This window comes from Equus quagga, chromosome 2 (assembly GCF_021613505.1).
Source record: "Equus quagga isolate Etosha38 chromosome 2, UCLA_HA_Equagga_1.0, whole genome shotgun sequence".
NCBI classification, from domain to species: Eukaryota; Metazoa; Chordata; class Mammalia; order Perissodactyla; family Equidae; genus Equus; species Equus quagga.
This window is the reverse complement of record NC_060268.1, coordinates 79,576,624-79,597,424: the sequence shown is the minus strand read 5'-3', so window position 1 is coordinate 79,597,424 and position 20,801 is coordinate 79,576,624. Positions and strand designations below refer to the sequence as shown.

General features: G+C 42.6%; 1 protein-coding gene across 1 annotated transcript in view; it reads right to left on the bottom strand.

Moving 5' to 3' along the window:
* CHSY1 (chondroitin sulfate synthase 1) overlaps positions 1-20,796 on the bottom strand; it is a gene marked incomplete at its 5' end in the record, with an annotated part of 71,487 nt that extends 50,691 nt beyond the window's left edge. Inside the window, 2 exons of the mRNA XM_046652770.1 lie at positions 6,415-6,910; positions 20,495-20,796. Coding sequence (XP_046508726.1) covers positions 6,415-6,910; positions 20,495-20,796 — 798 coding nt within the window. The remainder of the gene's footprint in view (positions 1-6,414; positions 6,911-20,494) is intronic.
* Between the last annotated feature and the right edge of the window lie 5 nt (positions 20,797-20,801).

The window sequence follows — 20,801 nt, the reverse complement described above, 5'->3', positions numbered from 1 at the left end:
AAAAGACAGTCAAACAAGAATTCTATATCAATAAAACCATCCTTCAACAGTGAAGGAGAAATGAGGGCATTCTCTAACATTCTCAAACAAAAACTGGTAGAATTTGTCACTAGCAAACCTGCTTTATGAGAAATATTAAAGGGAGTCTTTCAGACTGAAATGAAAGGACACTAGACCATAACTGAAAAACATGAGTAAAGAGCCCAATAAGGGTAACTACAGAGGTAAACATAAAAGACAGTATAAATGTATTTTTTTGTTTGTAACTCTTTTTCTCTCGAATCTGATTTAATAGACAACTACATAAAGCAATAATTACAAATCTGTGTTGATGAGCATACAATGTATAAAGATATAATTCATATGACAATAACAGCACAAAAGAGTGCGGAGACAATGGAACTATGTAGAAGCAAAGATTTTGTATACTATTGTTACTAAGTTGGCATTTAATCTGAACTAGGCTCTTAGCAGTTCATTGTAACACTCAGTGCAACTTCTAAGAAAATAATTCAAAAAAACTAAAGTAAAAGAAATGACAAGAGTGAAAACGTACAGAAAATATCTATTTAACACAAAAGAAGGCAGAATTGGAGGAATAGAGGAACAAAAAAGGTAAGATATAGAAAACAAATAGCAAAATGACAGCCATAAATCCGACCCTATCAGATCTACATACCTACACACCTACAAGATGCACACTCTAGATCCAAAGACACAAACAAGGCTGAGAGCAAAGGATGGAAGAAGATATACCATGAAAACAGTAAACAAAAGAGGGCTGGAGTGGCTATACCAGTATAAGACAAAACAGACTTTAAGACAAAAATTGTTACTAAACACAAAGGAGGAATTTTATAAGGCTGAAAGGTTCATCCTTTACATGAGGAAGATCTAACAGTTATAAACATATATGCACCTAACACCAGAGCCCCAAAATACATGAAGCAAAAACTGACAGAATTGAAGGAAGAAATGGATAATTCAACAATAATACTGGAGACTGATATCCTACTTTCAAGAATGGACAGAACAACCAGACAGACAACCAACAAGGAAAGAGAAAACTTGATCACATATAAACCAACTAGACCCAACAGACATTAACAGAATGCTCAACTCAAAAACAGAATACACCTTCCTTCTTGAGTGCACATGGAACAGTCTCCAAAGTAGACCATACATAAGGCCATAAAAAAAGTTCCAGGGGCCAGCCTGGTGGAGCAGTGGTTAAGTGCACATGCTCTGCTTCAGCGGCCTGGGGTTCGCTGGTTTGGATCCCAGGTGCGGACATGGCACTGCTTGGCAAACCATGCTGTGGTAGGCGTCCTACAGATAAAGTAGACAAAGATGGGCACGGATGTTAGCTCAGGGCCAGGCTTCCTCAGAAAAAAAGAGGAGGATTGGCAGATGTTAGCTCAGGGCTAATCCTCCTTGGGGGGAAAAAAAAGTTCCAATAAATTTAAAAGAATTGAAATAATACAAACTATGTTCTCCAATCATGTGAAATAAAATGAGAAATGAGTAACACATGGCTGGTTTAGACTACTGGGCTGTTCACAGCCTCACTTTCTCTTATTTTTCACTTCTCCTTTGTGCCCTTCCCACACACTGCTGATACAGTCCTTACATAGCAGACCCCTTTTTTGGGTGCTAATTTGCCCTTCTTATCTATTACAAGCTTGGAAATTGAACCACTAAACTTACAGAACAAAAGAATAAGGCTCAGCATAGGCCACAAGGCGCTCTTCCTTGAATTAACAGGCAGCATTAGGGCTCAGGATTTGGTGCATCTGTTCTAGCCATTTAGGGGCCCGCCTGGTTCTTGGCCAGATAAGGTTAATGGGCAGGCTAAAGGAGTGAGGAAGGTACCACCAGAACACAAATCAGCTCCGTGCCAATCAGCAATTAAGAAACATTATTTCTTCTATTCTTAAAGAAAAAAAATCCCAGGCATCTGATGTAAGGATGTTCAACATTCCTTTATAAGCCAGTCACACTAACAAGGAAGACCTTCTCTTACATATTTTGTTCTAAATTCCAAATTCCCTTGACGATATGCCTTTCCATAAAAAGAATATCATTGATCTTACCATTCCCCCTACTGTTTCATGTTTAAAGTCAGTATCACAGGGCTCTGCGCTTTTAAATTTTTTTCAATTATTTCATGAATATATGTTTTTGTCTCCTCAACTAGACTAAATTCCTTGAAGGAGAAAAAGGCCTGTTTCATTCTTCTTTCACATTTCCTACCAGTTCAGAGGACAGTGCTGGGCCCACTAATGATCCCTTAACGAATACTTACTGGTTAACCCAGAGTGTCACAACTGGTGTGTCCCAGTATACTGGTATATCCCAAACAAGTTCCAGGTGTGCGAACATAACAATCCCTTCAGGTTGGGGGTGGGGGAGCCGTGGTTAGGGATTGGGGTAGCAGGAGCGCTTTGAGGGCAGCAGCCCCTATGTGGGCGCCATGATGAGAAAAAGGTTGGGAAACGTTGGGTTAAATGACTGATTAGAAACACTGCTGAAAAGAACTGGAAATAGCCTGAATGTCCAAAAAAAGATGAAGCTCTTTATGTACTAAATGGAAAATCATGTGAGACACATAAGCGAAAACCAGCAAGATGTACACAGTATGTAAAACATGCTACCATTCATGTAAAAGGTGGGAAAATATACAAACTTGATTGCTTAACTACACATAACGGTCTATCTATAAGGCTGACCGACAAGAGGAACCCAGTGGCTGGAGACAAAGGTGGGAAGACGCATCCCAGTAAACCCTTTGCACTTTTGAATTCTGAACCATCTGACAGCATTAGCTATTAAAAAGACAACACTTTTTCTAAAGTTGCACCTATGCTCGTCTCCAACTTTCATTAGTAATAATTATTTTCCACCCAAAACACCTTCATTACTAGTCAAACGTTGAGTTAAACACCTTCATTACTAGTCAAACGTTGAGTTAAAATAATAAAAGCAAGATCTAGACGGTGGTTACCAGCTGTACTCAGTTTGTGAAAACCCACTGAGCTCGAGGCTTACTTATGATCTGTGCACTTTTCCAGAGGTATAATATACGTCAGTAAAAAGCTAAAAATAAAATGAGTAGGTTACTTAGGTCAATTTTCTTTTTGTTCTTATTAAAAGAATAGTATAATATTTCATATATTTCCTAAACAAAATATTGTTTCATATTTCTCAATAATGTTTCTCAAAAAAATCTTGTATAACTTGAGTTCATAACGCCAACCCATTAGTGTTAACAGTCTCAAGGCCCAGACTCTCACTGCCGCTGGGTCTTCACAGTGGGAGGTTTCAATAAGCCTGGAGCAGCATTACTTGTATATATATATATACAATATTACTATATTGCAATCGTATTTTTCCATTATGAAAATGAAGTATTTAAAGCCACTTATCGAAAATGCCAAGGTCATAAAAGACAAAGAAAGAGGCTGTGCAAACGATCCAGATAAAAGGAGGCTAAAGAGACATGACAACCAAATGAATACCTGACCCCAGGCTGGAGCCTTAACGGAGAAGGAAAAACAATCACCCGGGACTTTACTGGGTCAACGGACAAAACCTGAATGTAAACGCTAGGTGAAGTATCCAAGTTAAATTCACTCAAGCTGTGCTGTGGTTATGCGAGAGAATTTCCCTGGTCAAAACATGCGGACGTTATTTAAAGTAAGGGCCACCGTGTACCTCACTCTCGAATGGTGGGGGACAGGTCCACGCCTCTGCACATGGGAGGAGGGGAGATATTCAGGAACACCGGAAGTGAGCACAAAAGCGGAGTAAAATGCTAACAGGTGAATCTGTATAGGGTGGATGGATGTTCTTTGTACTATTTTTTATTTCTGTAACTTTTCTGGGAAATTAACATTATTTCCAAAGAAAGGTTTTAAAAGCCATGTATTAATAAATAACCACCAAAAATAATCATAACAAGCTTAGAAATGAACGTGGATTTTGATTATGACAATTGCTCCTCATGAGCCATTTTAATTATATAAGTGTAACCCCAGGTATTATTTTGACTTGCAAAAAAAAAATTACACCTTCTGGCTAGGTTTACAATAGAGCTAAATAAGTACCTTTCAAGACCCAAAGCTTAACGTAACTGTCTTTAACATAAGACTCCACCTCAATAATTTCTCATAATGTGAGCCTTAATGGAGAAACCAGATTTACAGGAAGTTTAATAAAAGTACCTCATGCACATGAGGGATTAAACTCGCCTGAGCGGCAAACACGATAAATCCTAATAACGACTTAGGTTAGAAGCACTTAAGGCCCTACGAGAAAAGAAAGGAAAAAAAAGAAATTAAAAGCCTAATAAAATGGTACACGTCCCAATAGTTCAGAACTCTTAAAAATGATAACGATGAACTACATGTGAAAGGCAAAAACTTAAATCTACAGAAAAATATATATGAGAAAATTCCCGTGACCCAAGAAAAGGAAGTTCTCTTAGGACACAAATAGCAAAAACCTTACAGGAAAAGAATGATAAATTAGACTGGACTTAAATTCACAATTTGCATATAACAAAAATACCCCACATAAAATGAAGACAAGCCACATTCTGGGAGAAGGTATTCTCCAACAAAAAGAGGGTCACCTGGTAGAAACGCTGCAGAGAGCAAGTCTGCAGCACCTAAGAAAAGCTCTGTGGTCATCAGGCACTTAGAAATGAAAAGCAGCAGGGCTGCCACCTGAAGCTGACTCCTCCCCCAGAGACCCAGGTGGGCACAAGGAATTACCTTGCCAGGGAGCTTCCTCCCCCAACAGATCCCTTTAGCTAAGAAGGTCACTTACCAGATGCCTACAGAGGCGTCTCCGAGTGTCCAGACAGGATGAGTCCAGGCACCCTGGCTTCAGGCCATAGAAAACTCTGGCCATTACATCATAAGAGGGGGAAATAGGCCTAAAACTTTCTCCCAACCCCTGCAGCCCCAGGACAGTACCTTCTAACTATATGTTGGCACTAACTCTAGGTACTGGCTCTACCAGCGTCTGCCTAGCAGTATGTGAGATAAAACAGGCGACACTTAGACACTTATTTTCCAAAATTCTCTCTCAAAGGTGGGCCTGTCCTCCACAATTCCAGCATGAAGGCTAGCTGCTCACAGATCAGGGGCAGCCCGAAGCATTCCAAAATACACAAGGCATTACATATTTTAACCATAATGAAACATGCTAAGGTTATAACTACTTAACTAAGGATGGAGAAAACACAGAAATACTGCCAGTTGTTCTCTGCTTAAAACTGCATGAAATCCCCAAATAGCTTCCCTTGCTTCAAGGATGCATGACAAGAGAGATCCCCCCTAGACCCAGTGAGTAACCAACCCTGCATGGGGAGAGGGTGGGGGAGGGGCACACAGAGCTTAGAGGGCTCACTCAGACCACATTTGGGATTTAAAACCTATCTTTTATAATTAGAAACTACATGAAAACTACTTCCTGTATACTTGAGAATGTCCACTTCCCTAAAAGTTCAAATGAAACACACAGTGACAGGGGACATTTAAAACCAAGTCTGGGGGAAGGCAAGCACAGGCAAGAATACTGTTTCTTCACTCAAGCACCTTAGAAAATTAACTCAGAAGAAAAGCTAACAGTTTACAACGGAAAGTGTTTTCTTGGACAAAAGGTCTAGCAATTCCCTTTCCTCCTCACAACTACTGGTAGTTTATCAACCTAAACACAACATAATCTAAATAATTTTTTCCACTCTAAGATCAGATCCTGCACCTGCAGGCAAGAGGTGCATGTCTGCCAATAAAAAGAGAGAAAAGCTAACTCACGTTCTCTAGAGCTGTTAAAGAGAAAACATCTACAAGTAGACTGCCTTCAAAAAACTGCATTTATGTGTCAAGATCTCTCAGAAGTTGCCTACCACCTATTCTGAAAAGAACAATTATACTGCAAACTTAGAGATTACAGTAATTGTCTAAAATGCCAAGGTTTAAAATAAATGCAAAGCCAAATGGTACTGGCTTTTTTACATCATTACTAATTTTATGAATTCAGAACATGTAAGTTTCTAAACTGTGTGGGTCAACATGACCAGACGAGAAGCCAGGCCTCTGGGAAAATTCCCCCCTCTCTTGCAATCAGCACAGAGTAGATGAACTTTCTGAATAATCATGAAAAATCACTGTGACCTGCAGCAAACCTATCTTTTCTTTGGGCTCCAAATGTCATTATTTATTAACTAAGGTATTCAGGACAAAAGTATAAAAGGTATATTCTAAAAACCAAGAGAAAAGGTAATAAGAGGGAATTCAAATAAAAGTACTAACTTAATACCAATGTTAAGCCTTAAAGTGGATATCACCAGTTTCCTATGATTGGTTCAGGACCAATGACCAAACTAACATTTTTTTCTGCTCTTACCTCGTAAGACCAGACACACTGCACCCCCGCGAACCTGCGGACACATCGGCCCACCTCCACGTCCTCGTGGGTGGTGTACATCTCCCGGAGACACTTCCCAATGTGCGGCACCATCCTGCGGAGGACCTCTCGGCTCATGATCACACCAGGACCCCCCATGCAGAAGTTCTCCCCGGGTTCCAGGGCCAGTTTCCCCATTTCTTCCGTGGTGCCCAGCCCCGTCTGCCCAAGAAAGAGGGGCTCACTGCTATTCAAACTCCGCAGGAAGTTCTCCAGGCGGTCTCCTTTGATATATACATCATCGTCTGCTCTCATGAACCATTCGTACTTGTCCAAGTAGTGGTCATGCATGTACTTGAGCATCATGAAAGACTTCTTCTGGGGTGGGTAGGAGTCATCCACACCCCGCAGCGGCACTATCGGAATTGGTATCGAGGTGTCTGAACCCTCACTAGAGAAGAATTCGACTTTCCCAGGAATCGTCTTGGACCACGTTCTGGAATTAAAACAATAAATATCAGTGAGAGAACGGTTTATTTCAAGCTTCTCATTTCCAGAAATTCACTTATCTACTTACATTGCATCATTGTGTGTGCTCAAAAGGACGATAAAAAGCTACCTGATCTGCCTGTTTCCCCTTAACGGAAGCTCACACTACCGGGCATTACAAAGTCCAAATTCATTTTCAAAAGCACCCCAACAAAAAAGGATGATGAAGTGTCAAAATACTGCCAGGATAACTAAGTTTCAGCCATGGCTGACAACCAAATTGCCAGGGCAGCCAAGGTCTAGATATTCAGGTTAATTTTCTCATACTATCAACTCCATACCTACAAACTCCTCTGCTCTATAAAACAAACAATAAAAAAATCAAATTGTTCATTCTAGAAATGTCCTTTGAATGCTCATCAAGTGCCAAGTATGTATGTGCTAGGCCAGGGGGATGCAGTGGTGAGCAAAACAAGACCCCCACTCATGGAGCTGACATCAGGAGAGACAGACAGTTATCCAAACAGCTACGCGAACATACGTACTACTAGGAACTAGGAGAAGTGCTCTGAAAGAAAGGCACACAGTCCTAAGGGGACGCAAAGTACACACACAGAGCGAAGAACGCTTCCTTGAGACGGGGTGAACGTCAAGGACCCAGAATGCAGTGCTGCTGTGAGGGGAGGACGCAAGCAAACTGCAGGGCCTGGCAGATCCCCCAGAGATGGGGCCTGTATGCGATAAAAGCCACGAGAAGCCACCGAAGGAATGCAGAGAAATTGAAATAAATGGCTGTGCCTTCTGCAATCCCCAGGGGCGGAGGAGACGGCTGAAGGAGACCAGGTAACAAGAGTTTCAACGGGAACTGCTCATCCCATTGTCAGAGGAAAACTGGCGGTCAAGTAGAAGGAAAAAAGTCAAGGATCCTGCTGCTGAACAACTGACTTAATGCCACTGTGCTATACTTTCCCTTATGCTTTCTTTATCCTATGAATTGAGATCTCAAGTAGTCTAGCTACAAAAGTGCATTTGTACAGACTACTAGGAAAAATACCATAGAGAATAAATGAAATCATAAATTTAGCCTTAACAACATCAAAAAGGCACAGTTCCCAGATGATGTTCTCCCCAATATATTTTTATTTTATTAACTGTTACAGTTGTATTTATTATAGTGGAAAGTGACTTGAAGGATCAATGAAAACCACACATATCTTTAATGGAAAGTCTCAGGAGAGAAATATCTGAAAAGATACACACCAAACCTCTGGGGAAGAGGTACAGGAATAGGAAAATGGGGAGGGGCCAGGGAGTGTTTGTTCTGTATATCTCTATATTGAAGGAAATTTTTATAAGCATGATATTACTTTTTTGAGAAAAAATGTTTAATTGTGATAAAATATACGTAACTTGAAATTTATCATTTGTAAAGTACACTGCTCAGGGGGCGAGCCCGGTGGCGTAGTGGTGAAGTTCGTGCACTCCACTTCAGCAGCCCAGGGTTCACGGGTTCAGATCCTGGGCACAGACCTACATACCACTCATCAGGCCACACTATGGAGGCGTCCACACAGAAGGACTAGAAGGACTTACAACTAGGATATACAACTTTGTACGGGAGCTTTGGGAGAAAAAAGAGGAAAATTGGCAACAAATGTTAGCTCAGGGCCAATCTTCAAAAAGAAAGGGGTGTACGGATCGGTATACTTAAAAAAATAAAATAAAGTACAATGTTCGGTGGCATCAAGTACATCTACATTGTCCTGCAACCATCACCACTATCCATCTCCAGAGCTTTTTTCATCTTGCAAACTTCAATCTTTAAAGCAGAGTGTTACTTTTGTAATTTTAAAAACAATCTACAGCGAGGTACTTAAACAATTACTGGCTTTTAGTTCTCTTCCTAACCTAAATGTAAGGAATACAAAATGACTTCAAACTTATCTCATCCAAACAGAAAAAAATTCGATGGGACTGAACTTTTGTCAAAGATGCTTCTCAAAAAGTCCAAGGATTAAATATATATAGTTTTTCATCAAATTTAGGATGTCGACTGTAAGATGCACCATTGTTCTGTGTTCCAATAACAAAGAAAAACTACCGCCAATCATAATCACATGATGCCAGCAAGCGCAAAATGTATCCTCATTTCAGAGATGTTAAAATGTGGGGAAAAAATGTGCATCTTAGAACGGATGCAACACAGTCTTTATAATATTTTTCCCTTGATACTTATGGATTTCAGATGGATCTAGAGAGCCTTATGCCACTTACGGAACTCTTTAACAAAGAGTTCGGCATATATGGACCCAGTCGGAGTACAGACGCTCGATCAGGTACTGTACTTCATTGTCACAAAGGAAATGCTCCTGAAAAAAGGGCTGTAAACACAGTAGGAATCGGGCAATTAATTTAGAGAGAAACCAACCCCTCTCATAGAGAGACAAGTCCATGTAAAAATGCGAATGAAACCTACATAGAACATATGATAACCTAAATCCACACTTCTGACGCAGTAACATCTGGAGGGGAGACGACTTCTCGGCCTTGGGAAGTCAGTGATGATGTTACACTGAGAAGACCCCCATCCAAGTCAAGGAGCCCCTGATTCCTCCCTTTATGTAAAAATGACTTGTGTTTGGCAGTCACAACAATGTGAAAACATAAATAATTTCAGTGCTTGGCACATGACAGAGGTCAGTAAATATTGTCACTGGTGTGAAATAAGTGACTTCAAGATGCTGTGCATGCGTGTGTGTGAGTGTGCAAAAGCACACAAATCATTTCTGTCTCTTATCTCTGAGACATCGCCAGGTGAGCTTTTCATCGCTGTCCATAAACCACACTAACCATTCCCACATGCAGAAAGAAACTGAATCAAACCACAGCCAGGAAACACTTATAAGAGGTAAAATTCAGACATGCTGGAGTTGAAATATACTATCACTCCTGGTACTTCCAAAATATAACTTAAAGCTAAATAGTCTGTATTACCTTACAAGTGATTTTAACAAGGACAGCGAACAAAATCAACTTAACTTTAGCTTCTCCCAACTGCTTCTGAACTACAATGTGATTAATAAAACTGACCAAGTTCACAGTAGTACTAAAGCGGCCAAGCCCAGAAGCCATTCAGATACTAAAGCATCATGGTATTATTTGGGACATGGGGTGGATAAGACAATGTCTGCTTCAAAGGAACAGCCCACTAAACAGACGACACACAGTACGATGGTTAAGAGCATGGGCTCTGGCACAGGTTGTGGGGGTGAGAACCCTGACTCCACTTTGGGCAAGTTAGTCTGTGCCTCCCTTTCTGTAAACTGGGGGTAATTAGAGTGCCTCCCTTATGGGGCTGTTGTGAGGGTTAAATGGATTATTATCTCTAAAGTGCTCAGAAGTCAGCCCAAACTTTACGTAAGTGTGACTTATTAAGGGACACAGGACTTCGCAAATAAAATAAGGTAGTGAAAGAGCAAACGAGGGAGACAGGAGAGTGGGGGCTGAATTTGGAGTCATCGGTCTCAAGATTACACCCAGGAGTCAAAGTATTACAGAAAATGCCACTTCTCACATTTCTGGCTAAAATCCTGACACTCAACCTATATTAGAATTCTGTTTTACTATCAATCTCAGACAATGGTAGAAGTCTAAAAACACTTTAAACTTTGAAAGTGTTTTCACTTAAAACATCGGAATCCTTCATATTAGACAGGGGATCAAAGTTCACTTTCGTCTGGCCCTGCTTCCCATGTGCCCCACCAGACTGAGCAAAGTGATGGAAGCCCGAGAACACCGCTGATGCGATTAACGCCCCAACTATGAATTGAAATGGTGTGACCTGTCCAAGAAGAGAAACCAATTAATTTGAAAAACAGACGACCTAACCTCAAACCATCCCTGGAGCCTCTCGGCAGCTCTATGGTAAGTCCACCCAATTATTACCTTTTCCTTTTTAGGTAAACCAGGAAAAAACCTCATGTTGCCTTTTTCTGCTCTAAATGACTGGTGGTTTGAGGGAAACCTCTCCAGACGAAGTTTTTGTAAATCCTCCAATCTTAAGAAATTATGATCTTTTCTCTTAGGTTACCTTTAGTTTAAACAGCTCCATAAAGTTAGAGAGTTCTGAAACCTAAATCATGATTCACCATCCTGGGGAAGCAGGGGGAGTACATTACTAATTTCAAAGGAAGTGCTGCTGAAGCAGCAAGCTGGCCCTCCTTCTGGGACAGAAACAGGTCAAGTTCCTTAATTTTCATAAGCAAATGTCAACTTTGCCATCAACACTTGATGCAAACAGCAGAACATCTGCAAAGGCCGTTGGCAGAAAGCTCAATTTTCAGTGGACTGATACCAACTCTTGCTAAGGCACAGATAAGACAACTGCAATTTGAGGGGGCCAAGGACGCAATCTTCCAGTCCTCCAGGCTTCCAAACGCGGTCCCTGTCCCAAGGTGAACCACAGGCAAGCGATGCAGTTGGACACCATCAGCTTCACTAAGGAACAGCCTTGCCGAGTATGCCTCTATAGCAGTCTCCATCGCCATTCAGCATCGTTTTAAGGAAAACTACGCACATTTCTGTACAAAACTGCCTAACCGTCATCCTGGGGACACATTCCTAATATATGAGTAAGTTTAAAACGCGGGCAATAGTTATGTACTCGTGATGTGGATTACTGAGGGAACAGAAGTACACATACAAAAATAAAATAATGTACAACTTCACTCCATAGTGTTTACTATGATTATTTTTGGATGGAGGATCAGAAGGAATTTATTTTTCTTCATGTTTTCTACATTTTCTAAATTTTCTGCAACACATAAGTATATTTAGAGTTAGAAACTTTTTTTTTAATCTGGGGGAAAGCTTTAAGCTAAAATGCATGCAAAGAAATAAAAAGACAACAGAAAATTTGACTTTTGTAAAAAAAAATTTTTTTACTCTGACAAAAACTAAAAGAAAAATGGAGTAAGACTGAGTACTTTCTTTCACATTTGCTAAACTTTAACAGTTACACTAATTTTTATAAGTAAAAAGGGGAGATGTTCTGTAAGTTCTCCCAAATCACAATAACGTATGTTGTCTGATGGTTACACAGATAAGTCTGAAAAGACTCATATGACCAATTCACCTCAAATTTGGAGTCAAGGAAGGAAGGGAGAACATAGTTTTTCCCCTGTAGAACTGATAGATAATAGGAATTAAATGGACATATTTATATTCTTCCCTATTACAGAAAGGATTTAAGATAACTTAAGCAAAATGCATATGGTATGAAAAAAATAAGCAAGAAAATGAGGCCAAAGACAAACAAGTGCTGGAAAGTCAGAGCAAGGGTGAAGGTGGCACCTGTACCAGGGAGGGCAAAAGCATGGCCAGGCTGCCTGCCTCGTTCTACGTCCAAACACCAGCAAACACCAAACTAAGCAGAGCACTGTGAGATGCCGGCTCTGACGAGTGAGCTCACGCGCTGAGACCTATCTGCCATCACGTGGCCCCGACATCTGCTAAAGGTGGGCCCCAATTCAGCTATGAGCCTTCCAGCGGGCAACCAAGAGAAGTCACAAGGCTGTCTCAGTACTCAGGGTTAAGTGAAATAACTATCCCAGATCCTAGGACCTGAGGGAAATGTCTCCCATGGGTCCATGGTAGGAAGGCAGGGCAAACGCAGTGGCTATCCTTACAGGAAGCAGAGTCTGACGGAGCAGCAATATAATTCATCCTCCCAAAACAGTGCACGGAGGACGTTCTATGCTGCCAGGCAGAACAGCCGTGACTTGAACCTGATCAGGTCTTGGGAAAACTCAGAGGTCTTCCAAGGCTAACAGTGATGACTCCAGGCCTCTCCAGGAGCTGCAGGAACCCCCTCGGGCAGGATGCTGCAAGCACTCCTCAGTCCATTATCTCTGTCCTGTCTCGCAGAGCTCACAGCCAGGCAGCCCACGCACGTAGCTGCAGGTTGCTGCTTCCGGATATGTGGCTTCCTCTTTTAAAATCTTTAACTGTCTCACTGTGTATGACCCAATAAGATGAGCAGTCTCAAATTCTTTTTGGAAGCAAGTGGAGAAACAGAACAGAGATTACAAAGTGTGGGAAAAATTTTTAAAGAGAAATTATACTCTTTACCATTAATCCTAAAAAACAGACTTAAGGTGAAAGTAAGCATTAAACAGCCTTTTTTGCCTCAATAAAGCTGTTGGTGGGTGGATTACAGCTTCCCACCTCAACAATGGCCTGGGCACTAGCCCAGGAAGCAGTTCCAAGGTATTAAGAGCTAATAGCAACCTGCCCTTGGAGCCCAGGTTCACGGCAAACAATGAGAATACTCATCAGGAGAGACCACAAATACACCTTCTTTGAAACCTAAGAATTAAAATTTGGAGCATTACCGACAGAAGGCAAATTCTGATTTCATGATACTTTCCAATGTTTCTAGTATTGGAGAACTACCCTACATAGTTTGTATTGTGCTGCTATACACTTAAAAGCATAAATATGCAACTAATTCTTAATCACGCATGAACAAAATTAGTTTTCAAATCTAATTCTAAGTAAAAAAAAAAATCAGTGTTGTTTCATGCAAACAATAAAACCACGGTGAGGCTATTCTGGCCAGCCCCTCTGCAAGCCAGCCCTCTACTGAGGCAGTGCCTGGCATCAAGTCCCCTTCACAACAGCCCACAGCCAGCCTTCACCGAGCAGTTCCCGAGGGCAGACCCGTGCTGAAGGCATGCGGCACTCAACCTTACGACAACGCTACAAGGTGTGCGAGGTGTTGGTGTCCACCTCTGACCGAGGAGACCGAGACTCAGGGCCATGTAAGGCATGTGCCCCAGATCATAAAGCTAATAAACGTCGAAGCCAGGATGCCAATGGGGTCTGACTCTAAAGCCTCCGCTGGCCAGCCTCCTGGCTCTCTGTTTCCCAGGCTGTCACCCACATTTCTCCTCCTCCTCCACTGATAGGGCTGAGACAACTGTGACCACAGATGAGGAGAGCAGCCGTACATCCACTTCAGCCACTTCCGCCCACTCAGTCTGCCTGGCCGAGACCTGCCTGGCAAGGAGGTTGGGCGGGATTTAATTGAAGGCCAGAAGACTTTATTCAAACGTTAGCTTCTGAAACCCTTATTTCTGCGTCCGCTACTCTACATCCTGTCCAATCATTTTCTGGCGTTAGTTTGGAAACATACAGAAGAAAGTTGGACACAAAAGCAGCCTCTACACCGAGGTTCACCTTACAAAACAATCATTTTAATGGCATTAATATCTACATTTTCAATAATCCTCATGTTTGGCGTTGGCAAGCCCAGAGCAGACCACATCTTATTTTTAATCACCCATAAACAAATGTACTTGGATACAGAACAAATACTGTCGGGTATAAATGGTTCAGAAACGACACTGACTTAAAGCAAGAAGATAGACAACTTCACTACTTTTAAACCGTAACTAAGTCTCTTATTCCCCCAATTCCATCCAGAACCAGAATCCAAAAAGACATCAACAACAGGTGGAGGCAATGAATATTTACATTAAGACTGTATATAGAAGCCAGGGACCTCATATTAAAAATGCTGTCACCTGGGACCAGCCCGGTAGTGTAGTGGCTGGGCTTGCCCACTCTGCTTCGGCGGCCTGGATCCTGGATGCAGACCTACACACCACTCATCAAGCCAAGCTGTGGTGGCGTCCCACATACAAGACAGAGGAAGACTGGCACAGCTGTTAGCTCAGGGCCAATCTTCCTCAAGAAAAAAGAGGAAGATTGGCAATAGATGTTAGCTCAGGGCCAATTTTCCTCACCAAAAAAAACAAAAACGCTGTCACATGATTCTCCCAAGTACCACCCTGAAGTGTGAAGTTATAGTAACTGAGGAAAATACAGTTACAGTAACCAAATGAGCACATTCACCCCTACATTTCAGGACAGGATTAAATGCCACTAACTGAAACAAGAATGACGTCAGACTTGAGCCCCAGGAAGCCAATGGCCAACATGCCATCTGTACCCAGCAATCCTAAGGTACCTACGGTTTAATATGCTCAAAACTACACTCACATTTCCTCCCAAGAGCTATCATCTCCTTTTTCTACTGTAGCTCTGTAGCTTTATTACAAAATAGCTGCTCATTGTAGAAAAGTGCCAAGAAGAATATGAAAAGTCATTCAGCATCGAAGTGTGTATATTCTGTTACACTTTCTTTTCTATGCTACACAAACACGTAAGTTTATTTTGTTTGCTTTTAAAGAAAAATAGTCTCATACTGGGCAAGCAACTTTATAACCTACTCTCACTTAACCATACTGTGAACCCCTCCTCATTTCAATAAATGTATTCCAGCCACATCATTTCCGATGGTTAGAGAAGTAGTTCCCAGTGTGGGGAAGTCAGTGAAATCAATGATCGTCTACAGCTCCCAACGCAGGACTCCAGTGAGAGCTGAAATGTCCACTCCGTATGTACATCTTAGAGCATATCTTTAATTCCTGTGGAACGCTTCCTAGAAGAACCGCTAGATCTCACGTCCCAGCCCCCGTGAACTGGCCTTTCTCATCGCTCCTTCACTACTTCCTGCTAGTCCATGTTTCCTGGAACCTGCCGTCTCTGCCTCGAAACTCCTGCTCAGCCCTCAGGACTAAGTGAAGGAACAAGGGGAGGAGTGTGGGAGAGATCTTTCTTGATCCATTCATAAAACACTGCAGGCATCTCCAAGCACCCTGGGAGCCCTCATCATGCAGAATTATCATCCATTTCCTTCTCGAGATGATGAACCCTGCAGGAATAGGATTATTAGTCGATTTTCAAGAAATAGCAGCTTAATTAATGGACAGGGAAAAGTGAAACTGCCAACACGATGAAAACACAATCACGTATAATCCTCTACTGACCACCACGGCTATCCTTGGAACATTTTAACTGTTGAGGGCATCAAGATCTGGAACCACGACATATAAAACTAAACTCATTTTCAGGACCACATTTTTCACTAGTTTTCTCATACAGGGAACTCATACTGTGAAATGGGTCGTGCTGCAACTGTTCACTTACGGGTTGGTTATTTGCCTTTGTGAGGCTGTCAGTAAATGTCTACTAAACTGAATTCTACCTGAGAAAGCAAGTATTGCTCTAAACTCTTTCAAGACAAACATGGTTTACTGAGTCCAAGAAATAAGGGAAGGAACTCCGAGATTTGTTCATTAAGGTTGAAAAGGAACAGTCTACCTTCACGAAAGCACCAGGAAGGGGCCATTAACTGGGATACAATATCTTGCAATAAGATTCCTGTATCTAAAGCTGGCGTTTCTCAAACTTTCTTCCCACAATTCTCTACAGACTGATGCTAATCGTTAACGGAGCCGTTCCTCACTCCTGGGGCAAAGAAGGGACAGCAGCCACCTCCTCCTTCTGAGAAAGTACAGAAAGAACAGTGCCCCAACATCAGCCCAGGGGAGGAAAGAGCAAGAGAAATAAAAGGTGCTGGATTCGCTCAGTGTTCTGGGCATAAAAATGGACTAAAAAGCTAAGTATGTAGGCTTTTTCCTTTTAACCAACCATTAATTAAAAAAAAAATCTAAATAGCATCAAACTCTCCCAGCAAGAACAGGTAAGTGTCGCCAAGAAATGTTTCAAACAGAAGAGTAACAAAAGAGAACTTGTCTACCGGATATGAAAATATTATTCAACCTCCAATAATTCCAACGGGTGGTACTGGCACCAGAACAGACAGAAAGATCAATGGAACAAAACACAAGTCCAAAAACATGCCCAGAAATTGTGAGTATCATGACGATGGCATTCCAAATTGTAGGGAAATGGGAGCTTACTCAACAGATGGGGCTGAGATAATGTACTATCTGGGGGAAAAAATGAGGCTAAGATGATTTCCACCCCTTCTGGAATTAAAAAAAAAAAAGCTATTTTAAAAAATCTCTCCAGGGCAATCTTTCTGAGCTTAGGGGGGGAAAAGACCCCTAAAATCAGAAAGGAAAAGACTAAACCACATGAACATTTAACTCCTGTATATCAAACAATGTAACAAAGAAAAATATATGAATCCCAGCTAGTAACAAGAGATGGAAGGAATCCAGGGGTTCTGACGATCTGTCACTAACCAGCATAATAAATTTCTTTGGAGGAATCATGGTACCATTTTAAAGTGAAATTACCTAGAAGACAAATACTGTGCAGATGAGTCAAAACAAATTATTTTAGACGTTTATTTGTAGAACCCCAGATACCCAGAACCCTCAGGGAATTTCAGTTTAAGACAGTTTCAGAGTTCCAACACTGTAATCACCTTACAGGTAAATCTTTTCTCAATTTCTCTTTATGAAGTTAAGGACACATCCATCTGTGTGTCTAAAAGCTTTCTTAAAACTTTTCCTGTGCAAAACCAGATCTCCGCTGACCCACCTCCTTCTCCCTAAACCTATTCCTCCTCTAGTCGTCCCCATCGCAATAAACGACACAAGCACCCTCCTTGTCTTTCAAGGCAAACCCTAGAAGTCATCGCTGATTCCTCTTCGTCTGACCCCTCACAAGCATTCCGTCAGCACACCTTTAACTCTGGCTCCAGCATCTATCTTGGAACCATCCACTTCTCTCCATCTCCACTGCTATCACGCTAGCCCCGGCCACCCTCATCTCTACCTGGACCACCTCCTAACACCTCCTTGCTTCCCTGCAATCCATTCTCCACACAACAGGCAGAATTAACTTTTCAGAACATAATGCAATCACCTCCCTTTCCAGTCCAAACCCTCCAAAGGCTTTTAACTCAGAATAAAATTCCACGAGACCGGATGCTACCAGGCCTTGGATGAACTTCACAGCTACAGTGTCTGCTAAGGGCCTATGGAAGAAGTTAGCCCTGGCCAGTCTCTGATGGGCTACACTTTGAGTTTTGTTTTGCCAGCTTTTTAAAATGTGTTTCTCGCCTGCTATCAGCTGTCACTGCACTGCTAACGTCTCTTGGCGGCCCCTCTCCCCACTTCCAGCATACAGCAGGTCTGGAAAGTAAAAGTGTGTAATGATGGGGCTGTTGCATCATTAAAGTGCACTAACTTTAGTGCAAACGTGTATCTCCTTGAATTTTTCAGAGGCTGTCTGGCTCCTTTCCGGAAGTCCCTAGATCCAAATTCTGACATTTTCCATACCCTAGCATAAAAGTACATCACAGTGCCATCTTACTAAGAATGGTGGCATCTCCTTCTACCCATAAGCCAAACAATTTTATTTGAAAAAACAAAAAACAGCGGAGTTTTTTCTAAGGTAAAGAACGAACTTGCCTTTTAGGGGAGATATAAAACCGAGCACACCCAGTGCCAAACGAGAGTTCTACCTTGTGCTAGAAGATTCCAGCCGACTTTTATACTGGACTGTGCTTGAAATTTCCAATTTAAGAGCTGAGTGCAGACTTTCAGACTGGGCTGCAAAGCCATAATCATAAGTTACACCCTATAACCTCCATTCCAATTCAGGCCTTCCCAAAAGTTCCTTAAGGCTAAAATCGTCTTGTGCCAACTCCTGCAGCCAGTCTAAACACAGGGTTGACAGGTGGAGCAGCAGAGGACCCTAACCAGCACAGTAGGTCCACCCTAGGCTCCAAGGAATATGCTTAAGATCAAAGAGATAAAAGAAACGGTACTCAGGAAAGCTGACAGAATGACTGGATAGGATATACACTGTTTCCTGGTAAGGGTTTTCCTTTATCAGAAAGCCACAGTTGTCACAAAGAAGGGAAAACTTGGGCCAGAGGGCAAATTGTACTTTTACTTCCCCTGTCTGAAAGAAAATAAACAATGAGATAAAATCTTACGTCCAAAAAGGATGAGATAGGAGATTTGGAAAGGAGGCCAAAAGCAGGCACATCAAGTATGGGCTTTGGGAAAAGATCATCTCCAAGTGTAAAACAGGAAGTCCAGTTTGCATTATATTTGCTGAGTATTGCTGGTGCGCCAGGACCCCTACTGGTTTGTATATACTGATTTTGTATCCGTGAAAATGTATGTGCTTGGGGGGTAAGGAGTCACATCATTTACTATTTGAACAAACTACTTTGGTAATTATCTCCAAAGTTGTGATTTCACAGGGCTTGTCACCAAACTGCAGTCATATAAATTTACTTTCAAAACTATGCTGTGAACAATTTATACAGCTCATCCTTAATTTCTGGTGTGGACATTTCTCTTCTCAAAAAGCACAATTTACACAAAATTCCCAGTACTTCACGATAGATCTAGGAGAAAACCTTGATCTGCACGTTCCCAAATTGCTACCTTAATCTAAATTTACACTACCTGCATTCTCAGCTTTTCAGTCACTCAGGACCCTTTCTGGCAGAACCTGAGCCTGGACTTAAGATCCTAATGGAAACCCACAGAAATGAGGAATCCATGCACTGAAAGGGCAGGCATTCTCTACCGCTCTCTCATCTTCTTCAATCCTTTACTTCCTCCCTTAGAGGAACGGAAATCCATGTATGCTTGTATGCTTTTCCCCTCACAACACCTAATGCCTGAAAATTTAGACCAGGACTAGATTCAAGAACTGAAGTTATAAAGGTATTGGGTTATAAATTAAGAACTAACAGCAACCAGCCTGGCCTTGGTCAGCAATGACTGCTCTAAAAGTTCATTCCCAGAGGACCTCCCTGCACTGGTTTGTCCTGAGGCTGGATGAATCCCAAATCTTATCCCCATCGTGAGCATTTCCGTACTTCACACATATAAGATTTCCATTAAATCCCTTTAGTGAATCTACACCCCTCTTCTACCTCAAATTTCTCTCCAATACAAATCTGCCACTCCAAAATCATCTTCCTTCTAAAGACTACTTTGGCTAATCCCTTTGTTAATCCTGAAGGTGATTCCAGCCACTTTTATGACTCACGGCCAGGTAGCACCCAGATACTGGACAACACACATGTCACTAAACTGTGCTAGTTAACATCGAATCTACCATGAGCCAGGAACTGCTTCTCCCAAAGGTTCTCCTTCCATTTACTCAACAAACTGGCGTGGTCCAGAGCGCAGTGGGCACCCCCTTTCATTTCCAACGGTGAAATCTACAAGTATGCTACGGAAGGGCTCTAACCAGAATAATTTATATCAGCTCTAGTTCTGCAAGGGCAAAGGCGTGGAATTCAGAAAATCAAATAATTACCATCACTGCCACCACTATCACAGGTATTGTGCTAAGAGTCATTCCCAGAACCTTACAAGGGAGATGCGTTCAGTCAGGCCCATTTAACAAAGGAGAGAGCTTGGATAGGGAAAGCTTTAGCAAAAAGTCAGGGGGAGGACCACACCCAGAGGGGCCACCCTGGTCCTCTGACTCCAAAACCCATGCTCTTGAGCGTTGCGCTCACCATTCTGTCTGTGACCTCTGCTGCCAAAGCCGGGCATCCCGCCTGTGACCTCTGCTGCCAAAACCGGGCATCGCCCGAGGGGCACTTCGATCCCACGGGAAGCCCGCGAGCCTTGGGTCTGAAAAGCGGGCAAAGGAGCAAGTCACGGGAGGAACGGCAGGGCCGCCCGTCGGGATGCTGGATGCAGAAGGCGGTGCCCAGGGAGCGGGGTCTCACCTGTACGCGGCCACGGCGCGGGTCTGCAGGTATTTCTGAGCGGTCATGACTCCCACGAAGAGAAAGTTCCTGTCGCGCGGGCCTCCATCCGGGGCCGGGCCGTGGGGCCAGAGTTGCGCCCCGCGCGCATCGCCGCGCGCCCCGCCGGCCTGGGAAGCCGCCGCCGCCGCCTGCCCGGGCCGGCAGCCCTCGAGGCTGGCACGGCGCCGCGGGCCCGCTCGCTTCAGCTCGGAGGCGCGGGGCAGGACGAGCCGCGAGGCCAGCACGAAGCCCAGCACGAGCCCGAGCAGCACGCTGAGCCAGGCGC